This window comes from Python bivittatus, unplaced genomic scaffold (genome assembly GCF_059951505.1).
Source record: "Python bivittatus isolate LINGU-HERP-01145 unplaced genomic scaffold, Pbiv_v1 ctg000220_np1212, whole genome shotgun sequence".
NCBI classification, from domain to species: Eukaryota; Metazoa; Chordata; class Lepidosauria; order Squamata; family Pythonidae; genus Python; species Python bivittatus.
Genome location: NW_028277048.1, coordinates 25,555,381 through 25,575,065, shown reverse-complemented (window position 1 = coordinate 25,575,065; position 19,685 = coordinate 25,555,381). Strand labels below are relative to the sequence as shown.

At 38.9% G+C, this 19,685-nt stretch overlaps 1 protein-coding gene across 1 annotated transcript; it reads left to right on the top strand.

The window, feature by feature from the left end:
• Nucleotides 1-2,960: 2,960 nt before the first annotated feature.
• LOC112542360 (transmembrane protease serine 12-like) lies at nt 2,961-13,034 on the top strand. The gene is made up of 5 exons (XM_088138496.1): nt 2,961-3,045; nt 5,308-5,509; nt 8,797-9,062; nt 11,976-12,118; nt 12,790-13,034. The coding sequence occupies exons 1-5, from the start codon at nt 2,961-2,963 to the stop codon at nt 13,018-13,020; spliced, it is 927 nt and encodes a 308-aa protein (XP_087994622.1). The 3' UTR covers nt 13,021-13,034.
• The last annotated feature ends 6,651 nt before the right edge of the window (nt 13,035-19,685 follow it).

The window sequence follows — 19,685 nt, the reverse complement described above, 5'->3', positions numbered from 1 at the left end:
TTTCAAAGCACAACTGGCCATGGTCATTGTGAATAAGTCTGTTGGCTTTGGTTAAGTTTAAGGATATAGTGTCTTCGAAACACTCTCCATATTTCAATTCTTGTAAACAGCAGTATATTAATAATTAATATACATGATGCAGTATGTCCTCCACTGCTGGTAAAGAAGGCCGTTCTGATGCACACGTCCTTGCTTAATGTATTAGGAGTGCACATTAAATCCTATAAATCAAAAAAGCCAACAATTAGTTACTGTAAGTACTGAGTAATTGGAGCCATTTATCTTTCCAATGTTTTGATCAGTGGATTGAAGTCCTCATGTTACTAGCAACTTACAAACAAGTTGCTTATAGACATACTGTAGACTGTGTATGGATGATAGTTATGTATGAAATACAGTTATCCCTTATTGAAACTGTTGTGTAAATTTTATATACTTTTGAGAATGTATGAGAAGCCCTTAAATATACACATTTTTATTGTGTAACTTTTTTTCCTTCCTTTTCTTTTTTTCTTTCACTAATGGCTTTTTTTCCTTTGTTCTGTTTTATTAAAAGCAAAACAATTAAAAACTAAGAACCACCCCCATAAAAAAAAGTTTTAAAAACATTTTAAAGTAAATTCAATTACTAAATGTAATTGCTGTCTACAAAGATAACTTGTTTGCATCCTGAGCTCTGCCAATACATAAAAATGCCTTCAAATTGGAGGGATAAGGACAAAAGCATTTTGGCTTGCAAGGTAGTCTCTAGACCAGACTTTCTCAGTTGAGGTTCTCCTGAACTGAAGGGTTCTGCAAGAGATTGTGACTGAAAAAAAATGAATATATTTTTAACTTCATGCATTGTGCAGTGCTAGTGCTCATGGTGGTGGTAATTTTTATGTGCTGTGATTCAGCTGCTGGCCTGCCCTTTTGCTGCTGCTGTAAACATACAACATGGATGGTGTGGGTTAAAAGTGAATTGTATTGTGAAGTTTTCATACTTTTTGCAATTTTTATTCAGGCATTTCTTGAGACCTGAACATTATTTCAAGGATTCCTCCAGGGTAAAAAGGTTGAGAACCACTGCTCTAGATTATAGATCTTAGCTTGCGTAGAATTGCATGAATATGCTTTTCATAAAAGTGGGCTTTGGTTGCACTTCTGGCATAAAGTCAAAATGTGCCCAAATTGGTCTGTACTGTCCTTACTGTTAGTAAGGAATGCTACATGTAGTATGGATATGAGTAAAGTGTAACCTAGCCTATGCTTCCTCTAGATTATTAAAAAGCATTATGTGAACTTTGACTGACCAAAGCCTGATGAGTGGCAGAGCTCAGTATCTATGGGTCCATCAGGTGATGATCATGGTGTATGGAAGATTGGGATCTGAATGTATAAAAAGTAAAGGGTAAACAGTTTAAATTAATTAACGAAATCAAAGGAAAAAACCTAAGAAAAAGGGGAAGGATGTGATAGATCTGAATGCATGTGGTTTGATCTTGTGGAGTGGAGCTGATAAAAACATGCACATAGACAAAGGTATAGGTGTAATGAAAGGGCTGAAATGTATATTAGAAAATATGAATTTATGGCATCTACATGAGTTTGGAAATAGAAATGCATAGGTTGGGGTTAGTTGCATATTATAATCCAGAAAGAAAAAAGTACTAGTCCTTTATGAAAAAGCGTTAGCAAACAGATTTAATCTCCCAGCAAGGCAAACATAAGGAAAGAGGATGTGGAAGCTGCTTGTAACAGAGTAAAAAAAATATGTTACCGAGAGCCACAGAGTTATGCTAAGTGAAAGTATGAGTGAGGAGGCTTAGTGGAATAATGAAGTGAAAGTGGGTATGGATGAGGGGAAAAAAAATAAAAAGCTAATGATTGTTGTGAAAAATTATCAGCAAGATATGTTGCATAATGTATGAATAGAGAAAGAGATAGTTGCAGAGAATATAGTCAAAGAGAGGAAGGAATTGTGAAAATCAAGAGGTGAAGAAAATACAGAGCAATTGTGATGGAAACAAAAAGTTGTTCCGGGATGGGGCAATGAGAGCCTCTACCAGAATGAATTGAATTAAAAATAACAGTGCAACATGATCTGGAATCAAACTGAAGTAAGGCAGCAGTGGACAGAGTATTTTAAAGACTCTATGGTAATGCCGGTAATATGTTGAAGAAGAAAAAAATATATCTAAGAAAAAAAATATAGGCTGTGAAAATATTAAAAATCACAAGGCTGTAGGTTAAAATAAGAATATGGCTTGTTTACATAGTGGCTGTGCAACTTGTATATACTGTACAAAGGGTGCATTTGTGCCTGACAATTGGAAGAATGCTGCTTCTCTGTTGTTATTACTATTAAAAGGGGATGCAGAAATTACAAGTAAATTAGGTGGTTAAGTGGGCCTGGTATTTGCCAAAGTGGCAGGATTCTGATTGAAAGGTAGAAGGCCTGACAAGGAGCAAAATGTGGTCCATACAGCGATGCTTTATGTTGGGAAGGTGGACCATACTTTTTCTTCTTCAGCAGGTCAAGGTGTCAGCATTTTTATATTTTTGTGCCTTCAGGTCAGTGTTGACTCCTGGCAACTGCTGGATTAGTCCCTGCAGTTTTGCGGGCAAGATTTTTGGGAAGTGGTTTGCCACGGCCTTCTTCCAGTGTCAGCACCGGGCTGCCCAGATTAAGATGCTTGGAAGAGGAAAGCTTTGTCCTAACACAACCCTAAGAAGTCTTCTACCTTCTCTCTCTTTTTTTAAACTGGGGCTACAGTTTCTGGACTACAAAAGCAAAACAAAATCAGTGCGTTGCTGCCATCTCACGGAGGGTTCCGGTTTTTGTAGCCCAGATCTGCGCGCGATCCACAAAGCCCTTCGCGTGCTCCTAGGGAGTCGCGGTTTTCCCAACGTCACCTGCATTCCAGCGAAAAGTGAGCGTGAGGAAGAGGGAAGCGGGTGCCATTTTGGCTTCCGGGAGGATGATGCCTTTGCGCCCTGCAGCCTTCTTCTTTCTGACGCTGCTTGTGCTGCTGAGTCAAACCTCGTCCGAAAACCGGTCCGCTGGCGCAGGTACAAACGGTGAGCCCGGTCCTCGCCCCCCCCCGCGGTGCTGTTGGGTCCTAAACCTGACCGCGCTTTACAGAAAGAGGTCCAACGTCGGTTTCCTCTTTCGTTAAGCGCGCGGACGCTGCCAAAGTCGAGGGATAAAGTCCGCCTGCGCACTAGGTAGTTCCCCCTTCCCGCCAAAAAAAGGAAAAAAAAAACCCTGCCCTTCCCGGGAGTCTCCGTTGGAAGCGGATTAGTCGAGAGAGCGCAAGTGCGCGAGGCGCAGCTGCCCGCTGAAACGCCTCCCCGAAGCGAGGTTGCGAGCGGGGTTAGCGTGGCGCTCTTCTGGACAGCGGCTTTAGCACCGCTCCCGGGAGGGAGCTGCCCAGATATCTGGCTGCTGTACCGCGGAACGAGAGTTCCCGGGGAAGGATCGTCAGGGTTGCAAACCTTATCTGCGCGATGCAGATTGCGTAAATGGGGAAGTTATCCTAAACCTAGTTATCCTAAAAGTTGCCTGCTCACGTGTCATCCCGCCTTTATTGCTTTCATCAATAACTCAAGGTGGTGAGCATACCGATTATTCCTTGCTCCTCCTATTTCTCCGCAACAACAACCCTGTGAGGTGAGTTGGGCTGAGAGAGTGTTCGGAGGTCTACCCTAATGAGCAATATTTCAGTGGTAAATTGTAAGTCACGTCCAGTGCAGTGCAGATCTGCCTTCTTTTAATGCAGAGTGTAATATTCCGTGTGGGTGTGTGTAATAAGGTTGGGCTATATATGGACATGAACATCCATATGGTACATATGGTCCTTCTAGAGTTCTTCACAAACAAAAAGGTAACATTTTTAAATGGAGTTCAACTTCTGGTGACTTCACACACTTACCCTGGCAACAGTGTGGAAGTGGCTTGGAGCTGCCTTCTTTCAGGATTTTTTTTTTTTTTACTTCATAGTGTAATTTATAGACCTGGCATTCCTTGGAGGTTCCCATCTCCATACTAGCCAGGCCCAATCCTACTTAATATTCAAGCCCAGTAAGAGTCAGCCAGGTGCTGAAATAGTTTCAGATACATCCAGGCAGAGGTATGTGGTTGGATTTTCACAGAGGTCTATATTTAAGTTACTGGGCTTTCTACAAAGGAAGTGGGGTTTGGATTTGTGCCCACTTATTGTTTCCCTGAAACTGTGTTTAGCTAGAGAACAGTTGTGTGGTTAGATTTGGACTTCAGAGCCTAATTAAAGGACCCATGTCATAGGAGATTCAGCAGCTGATGGGTAGTGATCAAGAAAATGAAAATGATCAGTGAAAAGCACCACAGAAATGTAATCTTTCCCCTTGCCTCATTACTACTGAGTGCTCTGGAGGAAAGATCTGGAGGGAGGGAGGATTTATTTATTTGTTGTGTTTTATGATTGCTGATTGTTATTTGAAAGCCACTTTCTGATAGTTATATCCAGAAAGGTGGGATAATAAACAAACACACTTTGCATCAATATCCAAGCTGAGGATGCTAAACAGGCCCAGGTGGGTTCATGCTGCTTACACTAGCATTGTTCTGATTTTAAATTGGATGGGCAAATACTTTATACTTTTTATTTTAAGTTTTAATTTTCTAAAACAAAATATTTAGTAATTATTCCCAAGTACTAAATTATAAAGTCCACTGTTTTTCTAAAAGTCTGGGGTCTAAACTTAGTTTACAGGTAATCCTCACTCGTTCAGCAACCGTTCAAAGTTACAACAGTATTATAAAATGATACAACAAAATTATAAAATGAATGTGTGCTGTCATTTTTCCGTTATCATGTTGTCACCCATAAAACTCAGGCACCTGAGTTGGTGTGGAGCTAGAAAAACTTAGTCCCTGAATTTGAGAGAAACTCCCAATACCTTTGCAGAGTGGCTTTTTTGCCACCCCTCCCCCGACAATATGAATCACAAGTACTTCAGGCAAAGCAAGAGGCATTTTATTAAGGGAGGGTCAAGTCTTTATAAAGAACATAGAAACAAATGGTTCATACACATTTGATATATTGTGATGCATCAGAAAGCAACAAATCAAGAAATTATATACAATGATTTGAAGAAATAGACTAAAACTATTATTTACTGAAACATTTCTCTTTGACTATGTGTTCTTGTACCTGTAGGTGTATGTATGTTTTTATGAAACTTGTGAGAAAAAATGGCAACTAAGAAATCTGCCTGCTCAGAGAAACCCTGAAGTTTGCATTTATAACCTCACATTGTATCTAACAACTGTGATTTGATTTCTAGAATGTGGAACAAGACCTGCTATAGAACTGCTACAATTAGGGAGTCGGATTGTAGGTGGACGTGAATCTGTCCAGGGGGCATGGCCGTGGCAAGTTAGCCTTCAAATATATCAGCGTGGTGCAGGATTTCTCCATTTATGTGGTGGATCTTTAATTAATAACCACACAGTACTGACAGCTGCACACTGCAGTACAAAAAACCAGTATGTATTGTCTATCTCTATATCTTTTTATAGATTTTAGTGTGAGAAAACTACATGGATAAAAAAAAATAGGTGCTAAGTTTGGAAATTTATATTTTTAAATACCTATTTTTGAATTCATCTTCTTCCCCTGAACTGTTTTCCAGATTGGGAGAAGTATCTGGTATTTCCATCTGAGGACCCCCAAATTCTCAGAGTAACAATTAACTTTTGGAACAGGAAGAATGATAGAAAGACATTCTATGTATTTTTGTGACCTCAGAAGCCAACAGACAAGTCCTCCCATCAATACCAGTTTCCATAATTGTAAATTATCACCATAAACTCCTAAGTAAAGATCATATCAGATCCTACTAACTATGGCATCAATATGCCCAGCTAACTTTTTCAGAGAATGTAACCTCATGATGTTGCCTTCATCTCACTTTCAACCCACTGCAGGGGCAGCTTACATTAGCTATTCTAATTTAAAAGTAGTGTTTTCCCTCTTCCTTGGACACAAGTCTTGCTCTACAATCTAGAACGCCTCTTCAACAATGCTGGTAATGATGGTCAGGGCTAGGATCTGCTAAGCTCCTGTTGGTCACTTTGGTTAATGTAGATGCACCCCATTCCCTCTGCTACCTGAGTATTATTTTTCAGAGGCATTCTACTTCTGGCAGTGGGAGAGTCTGGTTCTTTCAAACTGAATGCTCTCTCTAAAGCCAAGAGCAATCCCTCCCCACTTCTCCTGCCACCCATGATAGAGCCAGGCTGTTAGGGCTTACAGGGATCACAAGAGAAATGGTGATGGAAGACCCTTTCTCCACCAGGTCTGCAATCTCAGAGTGGCAAAGATGGCTCATGACCGACAGCACTTAACAACTAGTCCAAAGAACAAATTCCACTTCAATGCATGACCTATCTGAGATCTCCCAAGCTATCAGATACCTATCAGGTTGGAGGAATAGTGTGGAGAAGCAGCAGATTCCACTTTAACATATGCCCCCCTGCCTGTCACATAGAAAAAATAGGGAGAGCTATTTTTAAACACAGATTTTGTAGTCTTCAGGGTGATCACAGAATGGGTGGATATTTCCCATTAAAGCAGGAAAGCCTCTCCTCTCCTGCTTTATTGGACAGTATTCACTGCCCTGTGGGTGAACTGCAGTATCTGATCCATGGGAGGGGAATGCACTTCTGAGCTGTCCTACCCTGTGGGTCAGATGCTGCACTTGATCTGCAGGGTAGGTGCAAAACATTCTCTCCTGCTTTATCAGGCAGCCTCCTTCCCCCAATCGATCAGCTATCTGGGAATCCTTAATCTGGTCTACATTAAATCTGTGAGGACAGTACCAGCTGCAGATCTTGTTCCGAGACACAACAGGGCTTGGCAAGAAGGGCAATGAAAGTATGCTGCATTAATGAGGTAGAAAAGATTATTGCACTGAGAGAGGAACCTGTAAGAAATAGAAACCAAAAGCAGGCAAAGATAGATAAAAATAACTACTAGGAAGGAAAGTTTTTGCTGATACTCATATGCTTATTCAGTTGTAGTCTGTTTTTACCTTCATGATCAGGGCTTCTTTTTGAGTTTTTTAAAGTTGTTATCACAATAATACCATATATATTTGTGTATAACCCCATCTGCAGATAAGCTGACCCTTGAATTTTTAACCAAAATACCATGAAAAATGCACCACCCACCAATAAGCCAACCCACATTTTTCATAGTATTTTTGATTAAAAATTCAAGGATCTACTTATCCACAGATGGGCTTATCCACAAGTATATTACAGGATATATGGTTACTTTTTAAAAGTATTTCCATATATACTCGCAGATAAGCCCATCCGCGGATAAGCTGAATGCAGTTTTTTGGGTGCCTTTTAGCACTTAAAATTCTCGGCTTATCTGCGTGTATATACAGTAATAATAAAGCACTATTTCTAAAAATGTACATGAAGATAAGCTTCATTTAAGATAGGAATTTGTACTTTAGGAGTATACAAATACTAAGAATATGTATTTATGTTGTTTTTTTTAGATTTCTGTGTAACCACAAAACTTTTCCAAACTAACTCATGCTACTATTATTTTATTTATTAACAATGTTTATTACTCACCCCAATCCATATAGACTCTGGGCAGTGAACAATAAAATCCAAACATACACAACAGTTTAACACTGGCATTTAATTGATATTTTCAGGTAATTCTGGTCAAGATAGGATTTTAACTGATGCCCCAGCCAAAGATGGCCAAAGGCCCAGTCATGAATCTAGAAGGAACCCTGAGTCATAAAACAATTCTTTCAGGAGAAGTACAATCCTGCCCAGACTAACTACTTTGATGTTTATTGATGTTTACATATGAATAGCAATTCCATCTTGGTAGGATTGAGTCTGAGTTTTTTCCCCTCCATCTAGACCCTTAGCACGGTCATGGCATCTCCACATTGGCCCAGGGTAACAGCTGGGTTGTCATCGTCTTATTGATGACATCTCATCTTCAACTGATGAGGTTGACCTCCCTCAAAAGTTTAATGTAGATGTTAAATAACATGGTGCCCAAGGGCTCAAACACTGCCCCCCTGTGACCATTAACTAGAACTACTAACTTAGGTAAGAATGGAGCCACCACTGAAGGTGCCCACAACTGCTAGTTCTTAAAGGCAGTCCAGAAAGATACCATGATTGATGGTACTGAAGGCCACCAAGAGTTGCAATCAAAATTATTCAACCCCCATTGCAAATCAGGTTTATTGTCAAAATGTACAGACTTTCAGCTGTTTGCAATGAACAAATCAAACAAAAGCAATTGAAACAGCTCAACACAACAAATGCTTCAAGTGGTTTTCAACTGAAAATGCAACTTATAATTAGTCTCAGAATTATTCAGCCCCTTCATGGCAAGCATCTTTAGTACTTAGTAGTTTTTCCATATATACTCGCAGATAAGCCTATCCGCAGATAAGCTGAATGCAGTTTTTTGGGTGCCTTTTAGATTCAGATGGCCCCAACTCTGTTAGTCTTTCACAAGGCATTTAAACCTGGTTGTTCCCTCAGGCATTTGGACCAGAATGCTAAGCAATCTTTGCTGTTGATTTGGTTGTTGGTTGTTTAATTTTGAATATGTATGTTCTGAGATCTTGGGCATGTATTATATTGATAGTCTTTGCTTGTGTTATATTGTCTTTTGGTTTATAATCTTTTGTTTGCTGCCTAGAGTCACTGTGGTTTCATATCTCTGAAACAATAATTCCATAATAATTACTAATTTTTAAAGATATTTTATTTTCTCCTAGGGCTCCAGAGATGTGGAGGGCTGTGATTGGCTTGCATCATCTTTTCAAACACAGAATTTACACTATAAAAAGCCGTGTAAAAGCCATCAAGGTGCATTATTACTATGACACAGAAGAGTATAGAAATGATATTGCTTTGTTTCAACTAAGCAAGTCTATCACATACAGTGACTATATTCAGCCCATCTGCTTGCCTAACTCAACTCTTGTCTTGACCTCTGATATGACATGTTATATAACTGGATGGGGAATGAAAAAGGAAAAAGGTAAGTCTTTTGCTTTAAAGTAACCTATTGTTAAAAGTGAGAATGAGTTCAGTGATCTCAGAAAGTTTATTTGCAATTAATATATTTTATAGTTTTTCTCACTTTTTTTTGTGGGGGGTACCTTCAAATCCATCTTGACTCCTAGTGACTGCCTGGACAAGTCCATGCAGTTTTCGTGGCAACATTTTTCAGAAGTGGCTTGAAATGAGTGGTCTTATTTCTAGGGTTGAGAGAGAATGACTGACTCAGAGTCACCCAGCTGGCTTTGTACCTAAGGCAGATCTAGAACTCAGTTTCCCAGTTTCTAGCCTGGTGCTTTTAACCACTACACCGAACTGTTTCTCTTTCTCATATTACACACAGAGAAAACAAAGTACAATCGGGAGGGAGCTGCTTCTGGAAACAATTCTCAGTTGGACATACTTGATATTCACAGATTTGCACTTCAGTATTTTTAAATTTTTAGATATATGTATATATTTAAGATCTAAAACATCCTTCCCAGTATAGTCATCCTGATTGGGCATAATGGGAGTTGTATGTACTAGTTCTGGAGGAGAATAGGAAGGGGAAGTCTGATATAAACAATACAATGTATGAGATAATTTTCACTCACTTTCTTTCCTTTCCTGGATACCAATCTTTAAAAGAGACTTGTTTGCAGCCCATTTCCTTCTCTCTGGTATTCTCTTCTCTTTGCAAAAGGCCATTCTGGTCCTACTAGTAACAGACCATGAACAAATTATGAATAGTCTCTAGTTAGACTATTTTCAGTTTTCATCCCAAATAACAAAGATTCAGACTTCAGTCCTATGATTCTTGATACAGTACATATTTTTCAGATCTTTTCCTCCAGAGGTGAAGGAAAGTTACTCTTTGGGTAATAGAAGTTTGCCACTGCTACTATGACATTGAATGACAATGAGAAAAAGCTTTTTTGTGTATCATACTCAGGCCATGAAATGTAGGTAGTCTAGACTCACATTTGGCCCCCATTCTATCTAACTTTAGAAGGGAAGTTAACACACATCTTTTTAGCTCGGTCACTCAATATTAGCATTTTTGTTATTTTATGTGTTTTGTATTTTTTTAATATTAGTGATCTTGAACATTCACTTTAACAGAAAATGGAATAGAAATTAAACTTAAATAATGAAATAAAAAAACTTTTAAGAGTTTAAACATACTTGCTTGAAGAGGCTATAAAGCTGTAAAGCCATCTTTTTTCCTGATATGTCCCATTTTCTTAATGCAGAGTAAAAGCATAAGCTACTGTCCAAAATAGGAAAGGAAAAAGCTGATACTGAATAAGTTTGGACTTATTTAGCAAGGGTGCACGTGCATTTCTGCTCCAAATCTTGGATGGGACATCCAGGGGCCCTTAAAAAGGTGCCATTGAATTGTAATTTTTAATATTGAAATTATTAGATACATGGGGAGTCATCATATTAAATGTAATTAAATAAAATTAATTCACTGACATTTTTGCTCTAGCTATCAGCTTCTTTGTCCTAACCCTACCCATTTTTTAAAAGAGTCTGGCCCCTAGCATTGATTGCAAAGATACTTTTCCATCACCGTTGTAACTGTGAGCGATCGCTGTCTGAGACAGTTGCTAAACGAGGACTACCTGTAGTAATAGATATGCAATGAAAATTTCATTTGAAGACTATTACATTTACACCAAATATTATACTTAGAGAAAAGTGGTAGTTTTATCATTTATATACTGTATTACCGCAGTCTTGTTTGCTAACTCAGGCTTATATTCTCACAAAATATATTGAACTGGCTTTGTACAGGCTAACTGCTGTGTGGATACTTTATGCCTCTTATTGGAAAGGATGTTTGATTCCCTCCATGGAAGAATTGCTAAGTTGATATCAGCAAGCTATGAACACAGATATGTTTACATGCTTGTGAGTCTATAGAGCTTGCAGAGACCCACCAGCTAATCAGTACTTGTACTTTCTGGTAAAAAAAAGTAGATAACTGTCAGTCAGACAGTGCTTTCTTGTCAACCATTAACTGAGCACCTCATCCCACCCCTCAGTCTATACCTAAACACAGGTCTCTTCCCTTTCCTCACAAAAATAAAAGGAATAATAAATGTACAGTATACACAAATCTATTGCTTTTGAAAGTCCTAACATTAACTAATATGTTCTTCACTTGGATTACTCAGCCATGCCAATAATTGGATTCTCAGAAACTGGGAAGCAGAGCAAGCTAAAAATGTTCTCCAATGAGTACACAGGCCATATCTTTAAGCACAAGGCAGTGATTTGCTGCTGTTTCTGAAGTGGCATTCGGTGTATTGAAACCACTTTTTCCCCATCCACAAATACAGTGCCACTAACACAAGGATATGTCAAAATTGTTCACAGTTGCAAGTTCCCACTTGCATCATAGAATCAACAGATGCAGATTCTATGAATTTGCATGAATATCAGATTTGCACTTTTATTTGGTAGATCTCTAGATAACAAGTAGTTCCTCAATTTTTTGCTTTAGCCTTAACCCCTGATATTATTATTATTATTCTCATATCTTAGATCTTGCGCATGATCAACATGTGTGTGTGCAGGAAAACCTGTGTTATGGAGTATTGTTCAACATGGACTTCTGAATTAAAAGCTAGACATTAGAAAGATGAGATAATGAGGCATATTCAAGATGAAATGATACTCTCTCAGTGTCACCGTATTAATCTGTAGTCAACATTAGCTGCTAACTAGAATTTGGCGTCCCTCTAAATTTATGGCAGTTAATATAGGTCCTCAGGATTGCATAGGAAATATGGACTGGACTTAGCATTAGAAGAGTTGTACTAGATAAAGAACTGCCAATATTCAGCATTTTTATATTCTTGTTGCAGAGTAAACAAGTTAAAAGCTATTGTTTTCTTTACAGGTAAAGCCAGCTACACATTACAAGAAGCTCAGCTAAAACTTTTTCCACTAAACATTTGCAATCAATACACCTGGTATGCAGGAACCGTATCAAGTACTACTTTTTGTGCCGGCTCTGAAACTGGAGCTGTTGATAGCTGTCAGGTAAAATCTGTCTCAGACACATTCCCTTAATATCCAGTTAGGTTTATTAGATTAACAAATTACAGGTGCACTGAAGCAGGTAGGAAATTTCAGAAAGTAAAATTAAAATTGATGCAATTTCATAATTTTATATGTGGGATATTTGTGGATTGAGACAAAAGATCAATTACTGCTGCTTTTACCATTTTAGAGCTAGACTAAATAATGCTTTCATTCTAATCTAATCAGTAGGATTTAAGTTAGTAATGACTAATTTATCCTATTGATTTCAATGCAAATAAAGCACAAGTAAGTAATGAATACAACCTAATGTCTTCACTGGACTGCTTCTATTGAAACTAGATTAAATCTGTCAGAACAACAAACTGTTCATCCTCAGTTGAGCTCTGTTGTGGGGACAGCACTTTCATACTAACTCAAGGACAGGAGGAATGCATTAATGTGGCCATGAGGAAGACCTAATTCTTTACTCTCACATTGCCATAGCTGGGCTTATAGCATCAGGACGAGCCTGTGGGGTGAAAGATTAGAGCTCTTAAGCCCTAAATGTCACTGAAGATATTTGGCCCCTGTATGATCACTAGAAGGCTGACAGGAAGATAGCCTTTATGCACATACGCTTTTGAATTAGTCACTACTCATTATTGTTCTTTTTATTTTTCATTTTTCAGGGAGATAGTGGTGGACCTCTAGTATGCTATTTATCAGATTCTAAATACTACCTTATAGGAATCACCAGCTATGGTGTTGGCTGTGGCCGACCAAGATTTCCAGGAATTTACACTAGTTTGCCTAAGTACAGACACTGGGTGGAGAAACAACTTAGTGAAACCAACACTGTGAGCATTCAACACATTCTTTTTTTGACTGTGGTGTGGACCATTTTCCACCTAGTTGTATGAAGAGGCAAACTTGCTTTTTGATGTACTATAAATATCTCAGATTGCTTTTTAAATATGTTGCATCCTCTTGCAATTTCATCATTTTTGAAAAACGCATTGTTTTAACAATAAATAGAGTTTATGACTTTAATTTGCCCCTGTTGGTATATTAAAACATGTATTTTCATTCCCAATAGACTCCATGAATGCTCTTTATTGTTGTAGCGTAGAATAACAGAATCTTGAAAGCTTGTCAGAGGTTCTTTCTGCCCCATCGAATATCAACCAAAATTAAGGCTGGGTTATTTTGAGTTCCTTTCTGATGCTTCCCTCTATCGCAGGACTGAGTTGCTGCTTCTCCTCCCTTAATGGTTCACTGTTCTCTTCCCAAGGCCAGATCTACATTCTGGGAAAAACATCTGGAAGAAAGTAATGGCAGGCCACTTCTGTACTGTCACCAAGAAAGCTGTGTCAGCCTCTTCATGTGGTGACAACCAGGAATTGATCTTGGTTTAAGAGCATCTTTACATTTCCCTTTTTGACTCAAACATATCCTTCAGTCAAATAATATGCAGATTTATTCAGAATTAAGTCTTTAATGTGTGTATTCAGTTGCACAGAAGAGCGAATGAGAGCCAATGTGATGGAGTGGTTAAAGTGTTAGATTGGTATCTGGAGACCCGGGTTCTAGTCCACCCTGGGCCACAGAAGCTCAGTGGGTGACTTTGGGGCAACCACTTTCCCTCAGCCCAGCCAAAGGTTGCTGTGCAGGGTTGTTGTGGAGAAAATGGGAGGAGGGAGCACTATGTACATTGCCTTGAGTTCCTGATTAAAGGCCAAATATAAACCTAGGATATAAATACATGTATTTGTTTACCCCTTCTCATATATACATAAAAGTATCTGTCAAGCTTCCTTTTCCTCCATAATACAGAAATCTGCCTTATATGAACCAGACCATTAATCCATCTGATTCAGAGTTGTCTGTACAAGGTATGTCTAAAGCTGTAATTTATAGTTGTTCTTAATTTACAGAGATATAGTAGAAGTCATGGGTAAAAAGAAAAAAGACCAAGAGTGCCCTCCACCTGACATAAATATCTAAGGCCTCCCAGTTCAGAGTAAGGGCAAAGTTTAGTGGCAAAGCAGTTTAGTGGCAGGAAATGGCCTTCAGGTGGGAAATTATTCAGGCTCCGACGAAGACTACCATTTCCATGGCTCCATATAACTCGGTTTTCTTGGTTATCTGATCATTCGGATTATCTTTGTCCCGTCCACGCAACAAATCTTATTCCGCCAATGTCATGCTTATTAAAAAGATAGGAATATAAACGGTTTACAAATCGGTTACATCCCGCGGGTTAGAATCGCATTCCGACAATTGGTGAATAGCCGCGTGGGAAGCGGATTAAAATCTCTCTCCGTTCCCCTTCCCCTCGTCCAAGACCGGGACACCTCACGAGCCGGCGGAGCCTCTCCAGCCTTCCAAGAGGCTGTTGCGGGAGGGCGCGCGAAAGGCACCGAGCCTCTTTTCTCGGCCCGCCTCAACCGCTTCGCTCGCCCCTTCCAGCCTCCTGCGGCCGCGGACGGCGAGCGGGAAAACTCAGCCCACCGTTTTCTCCCTTACAAGGACGATGAACCGGAGTTCTCCACTCGCGGTCTTTTCTCTTTTTTCTCTGGCGCTGTTCAATGGGACCTCAGGTGCGAAAAGGGGAGATGGTGAGCCGACCTTCCCCCGCCCTCGGCAGTGGGTTGGGCGGGCGTTTAGCCTAGGCAGGGTCCCCCTCGTGGGGCTTCGGGCCGGTCCCGGGGCGTGGTCCGTGAGTGCGCCGCAGTACCATCCCGCGGGCCGTAACGTTCGTTTGAGAAGATGTGCGGCACCTCTGACTCGCAGGCAGAGATGGCTGGCTGGTTCATTTCAAGTATTATCTCAAAAAATACAGTCGCGCAGGACTTTCGCTGGGACCGTCCAAAAGGCCACAGGGCATTTGATGCCAAGGTTTGTTTTTCTCCCTAGAATGTGATGGTCCCAAACACGGAGAAACAGACATCCATGGGAACGCACAGTGCTTTTTTCGTGAAAGTTGTTTTACCGAGGTTATCGGGATCTACTTTCAGTTAACAGCATAGCAGATCTACCGTTCCTCTAGCTACTGAGATACAGATCGGTCCTAAGAATATCCTTAGTCTGAAGCCTCTTTTCTGCTTGTTCTCCTGGCGAGAAACTCCCTAACGCGTCGGGCAGTTAGAGTATTGTTCAAAACCAGCCCGAAAGCTACGCCCTCTGAGGTGGAAACTGCTTCAACCAGACAGCTTTGCATACGTTTTCTTGAGTTCCTGCAACACTATGGATCAGTGCACTAAATTGTTTTATATGTGCTGTGTGGATATTGTAGCTTCAGAAAAGCTCTTTGGGATCAAACTGGAAGGTGCTTTTTCCTTGATGCCAACAAATGTAGCAGTTTTGCTGTTAGGCTAAGTCACCCCTTCTGGACCAGAAGTCCCTTTAAAATTCTACTGATTCTACTCTTGAAATTATAGAATAAATCATAGATTGTGTATTTGGAGACCCTTACTGATTTGATGAATCTGTTGCTTAATTCTCTTATTTTGGTTCAGGGGCTGTTATCTGGCTTCAAGAACATTATTTTTATGAAATGGCATAAGTGCTCTGAGATTAGTCTTTCTAAATATGATTCCATTGAAACAGCTCTTAGTTGTCAGATTTTAGGATTGTGGATCCATTATAGCTGTTGCTTTCCTGAGTTTCTATTTGCTAATCCCTGCCTTTTGTTTCTTCCCTGATACTGTATACTTTAGGCCTTTAGTTGCTTGGGCTTCAGCACCTCTTGCATAAATGCTTTTGTTTTTGTACATGTATATAATGTTCTTCTTTTCTAATGCTCTTGTAGTTCATATTCTAGCTCAGTGCAGGCACCAGCATCTTAACTGATGCTCTCAAACACTTAGTTACCTTAGGCTCGTTGACTGATCAAGCATGCCCTTTGGAACTGTAAGGGTTTTATACATTGATTACAGCAGCTTTAGTATTTTTATTCTCTAAATAATGGATTCCCTAAATAATGGATGGCTATGGAATTAAATGTTGCAATTTGGCATAGATAGCTTAAATCTGAACATACTAGTTCTCACAAATGATGGTTTCTTCATCTTTGGCTGTCTCTTTTCACATTCATCCTTAATACTTCCTTAAGTTTATTCCTCAGCTCCTCTGGTTCCCTTTCAATGCAGTTCAGGATTCCTGGTGTTCTCATTGAAAACAGTGGGTATACATTCAGGAGCATATTGTGGAAAATGGCTAGCTTTCTTCTTCTTTAGCTTAAGTTGGACCTCGCTCATGAGCAGTTTGTGATCTGTTATATAGTCAGCACCTGGCCATGTCTTTGATATTATAACTGAGCTCTTCTACCTCCTTTTAGCAATAATATAGTCAATTTGATTTCTATGTATTCCATCTGGTGATGTCCATGTATACAGGCTTAATTTGTCCATCTCAATTCGCTGATGCCTAAGATGTCATTCTGTAGTTGTTTCATTTCATCTTTCACTGTGTTGAGCATTCCCATGTTCGTGCTTACACTCCATGAAACACAATGGGTTTTTAACACATTGCAATTATTGATAGGTACATGGAACCTATCTCACATGTAACCTGCATCTGTATAACCAACCTGTCTTTCCTTTTCCTCCCATCTCATCCCAGTTTAAATCCTACTTCAGTCTAGCCATCTGTTGAAGCTTATGAAAGCTTATGGCTTTTAATAAAATTTTAGTTGGAAAAAGTGCTTGCTACCAGACTTTTTCTGATTTTTTGCTACCGTAGACTAACATGGCTCTTCTCCTATGGTGCCCACCCATAAAAGAAATATTTTCTATTTTTTTCCTAGCTTAATTCTTATTTTATATTAAATGCATAAAATGTTTATGAATAACATAGATAATTAGCTGTGTTTCCTAATCACTGACAAAAATAGACCTTAAATTTATTAGTATTTATCCCTTCCATTATTGATTTAGCACTTCCACTGTCTCAGCTGAGTCAGGTTTAATGGGAAGAAGAGAGAGCTCCAACACTCCAAACAATGCTATTCTGGGGAAAGAGCTAAGATGGTAAAGAAGAACTAGCTTTGTAAAAAAAATGTGAGCTGCTAAAGCAAGTTTAGACTTTTCTAAACTATTTTCCTTGGATTTTTGATCTCTATTTTTACTACTCTAAAGTAGTTGGGATCTACTTGCTGAGAGTGATTTGTGTAGACTTGTTTATGACAGCTAATGCTTAGAAAGGCTGTTACATTTTCTGAATTCCTGGTGTGTGCATCCTACCACTCGGTCTGCTAAAACTTCATCTACTTGATATTTCATCTGTATAAAAGATACATTTGCATACCAGTTTTGGAATTTGTATTTAGAAGAATCAGCATTAAGACCCTGAAGATGCTTAACAGATCTATCAGATTATTCTAAACAAAGGCTAAAGTATTTAAAGCATCCAAAACAAAAACATTTAAAAAACCTCTATGGAGACAACTAAGAAAATAAGGAATCAACTGCAAAGGTGCAGAGAGAGCTCCATGTTACAGCCGCTCAAGAATGTCAAACAGCAGAAGATAGAAGATACATGTACTGTATGTACACATAGAGAACCAACAAATCAGGTAAATATTGTGGACTCTTATTTCATACCTAACAAATTTAAGATACTTAACCAAGGACTTAGTTTCTGTGTCATACAGTGAACAGAATGACAGATTTTCAGAGGATGATAAGAATTAAAGTATATTCCAGTTTTGCCTATTTACAAGAGGATGCTGTCCCTCCGATTTAAAAGAAGTGACCAAACACCGTAATACCCACACAGTGTTGTCTATATTTGAAGAACAGAAAACAGCAGCTACTAAAATGGATGAACTAAACATTTATATAATATGGATGCAAAGCTGAAATGGCAACAAAAAGCTATTGATAACTTTTAAAAATGTTTTTATCCCTCAAATTAGGAAGATTTTTTTTTAAATTGAAGTTCCAAATTGTGCCATTTTCTGAAGACCTCCAATCTCAGCTTCTGGTGCCAGATAATGATCGCATTATATCTAACTGATTAGAACAATAGGACCTAGTAGCCACCTATTTTGCATTTTTTACCTATGCAGACTGACCCTTAAGGCCTGATGAATGGCCATCATAATTCCCTTATTTAAAAAATGAGACGTATTATCTTGATAATGATTGCAGACCAATTAGCTTATTAATTGTTATAATTAAGCTTAATAATTGGATGGATACTGAATAAGAACTGAGTTTAGAGCAAGACAGTCCAAAATGGATCATTTCCTCCTTATAAGAAACTTCTGTAGATTTCAAAATCTCCTTTTATTTCATCTCCAGAGATAAATTCTGGGAAAAGCAGAGACTAACTGCTGCTGCTTATTAACAAGCTATATCCTAACATTAGCTTGAGAGACAGATACAACCCACTTGGAATGCTCTCTGATTCTATACTTGTTCAGAGAGTTTTCTCCCCTGCTTTTTGATTTTTATATTAATACTCTAGGCAAGTTAGAATTTTTTGTCCTAGTCTGTATATGTTTGCATTACTTACACTAAACACATTTTCCATTTTAATTCTGATCACCATAGGGTGGGGAATAATTTTAGAATTCTTAACCCAGGTGTTGTGGCCAAAAAACTTGATATGTTGCTTCTCATTCCTTTAATTCTAGATTACTGCCAAATGTTGTTGAAAGGTCAAAAAAGAATTTTTCCTGGATCACCCCATCCACATATTTGTTAATAGTTTCAGAAAATTTAAAAACATAATAAAGACATACAGAATTTAATGTGCCAAATTATGGTGTTTCTCTTTCAGCAAGATTGTCTATAGAGTTGTTAATTTTGACTTGAAGAATGCATTCTACCGACTTAATCAGACACTAAAGAAATTGGCCTGAACTTTCCTATATCCTTTCTAGATCTCAGATGGGTACACTACTTGTTTTCCAGTCCTTTGGAATAGGAAGTAATCTTAGGAATGTGCTATATAACTATGTTAGAAGATCAGCTATTTCATGTTTTAAATTACTTTAGCAGTCAAAAGAATTGTGTATCAAGCGTTGAAAGATTGTAGCCATCTTTTTTGGAAACAAACTAGTAATGCTTATACGATCCAAGTGGAACCATACTACAGTCCTGTGATCATCTTTACATATAAAATTCTCATTCCTCTCCTTACTTGCTATTCTGAGTGGAAATCATAGTGGTGATTCCTTTCTGATTCAGCAGACCATGTTCTCAGATTTAATGGATTTCATATTTCAACCTTGTCCCCCTTGAATGGGCCCAGTATTAGGATCAGCTTGGGTTTAAAGTCTGTTTTCCAGTTCATTAGCCAAAGTTATCTTGGACACATGGTTTAGCATGTTACTGGGCACTGCCCAGAGTAGCACTCACAGTGAAAGTCTTAGCTAGTTTATTTATACTTTGCCTGAGGTAGCCAGGGAGACCCTTGTGGCTAGGTCTGTACCCACATGTGCTCTGTGCTGCAGGATGTCCATTTTCCTTTCCTCTCAATATTTAGGGTTGCCTTTGCCATTCTTACTTATTATTGTCCCAGAAACCAATCCTACGATGGGGAAATTGTGAGGGAGTTTGAAGAACCTATGATAAAG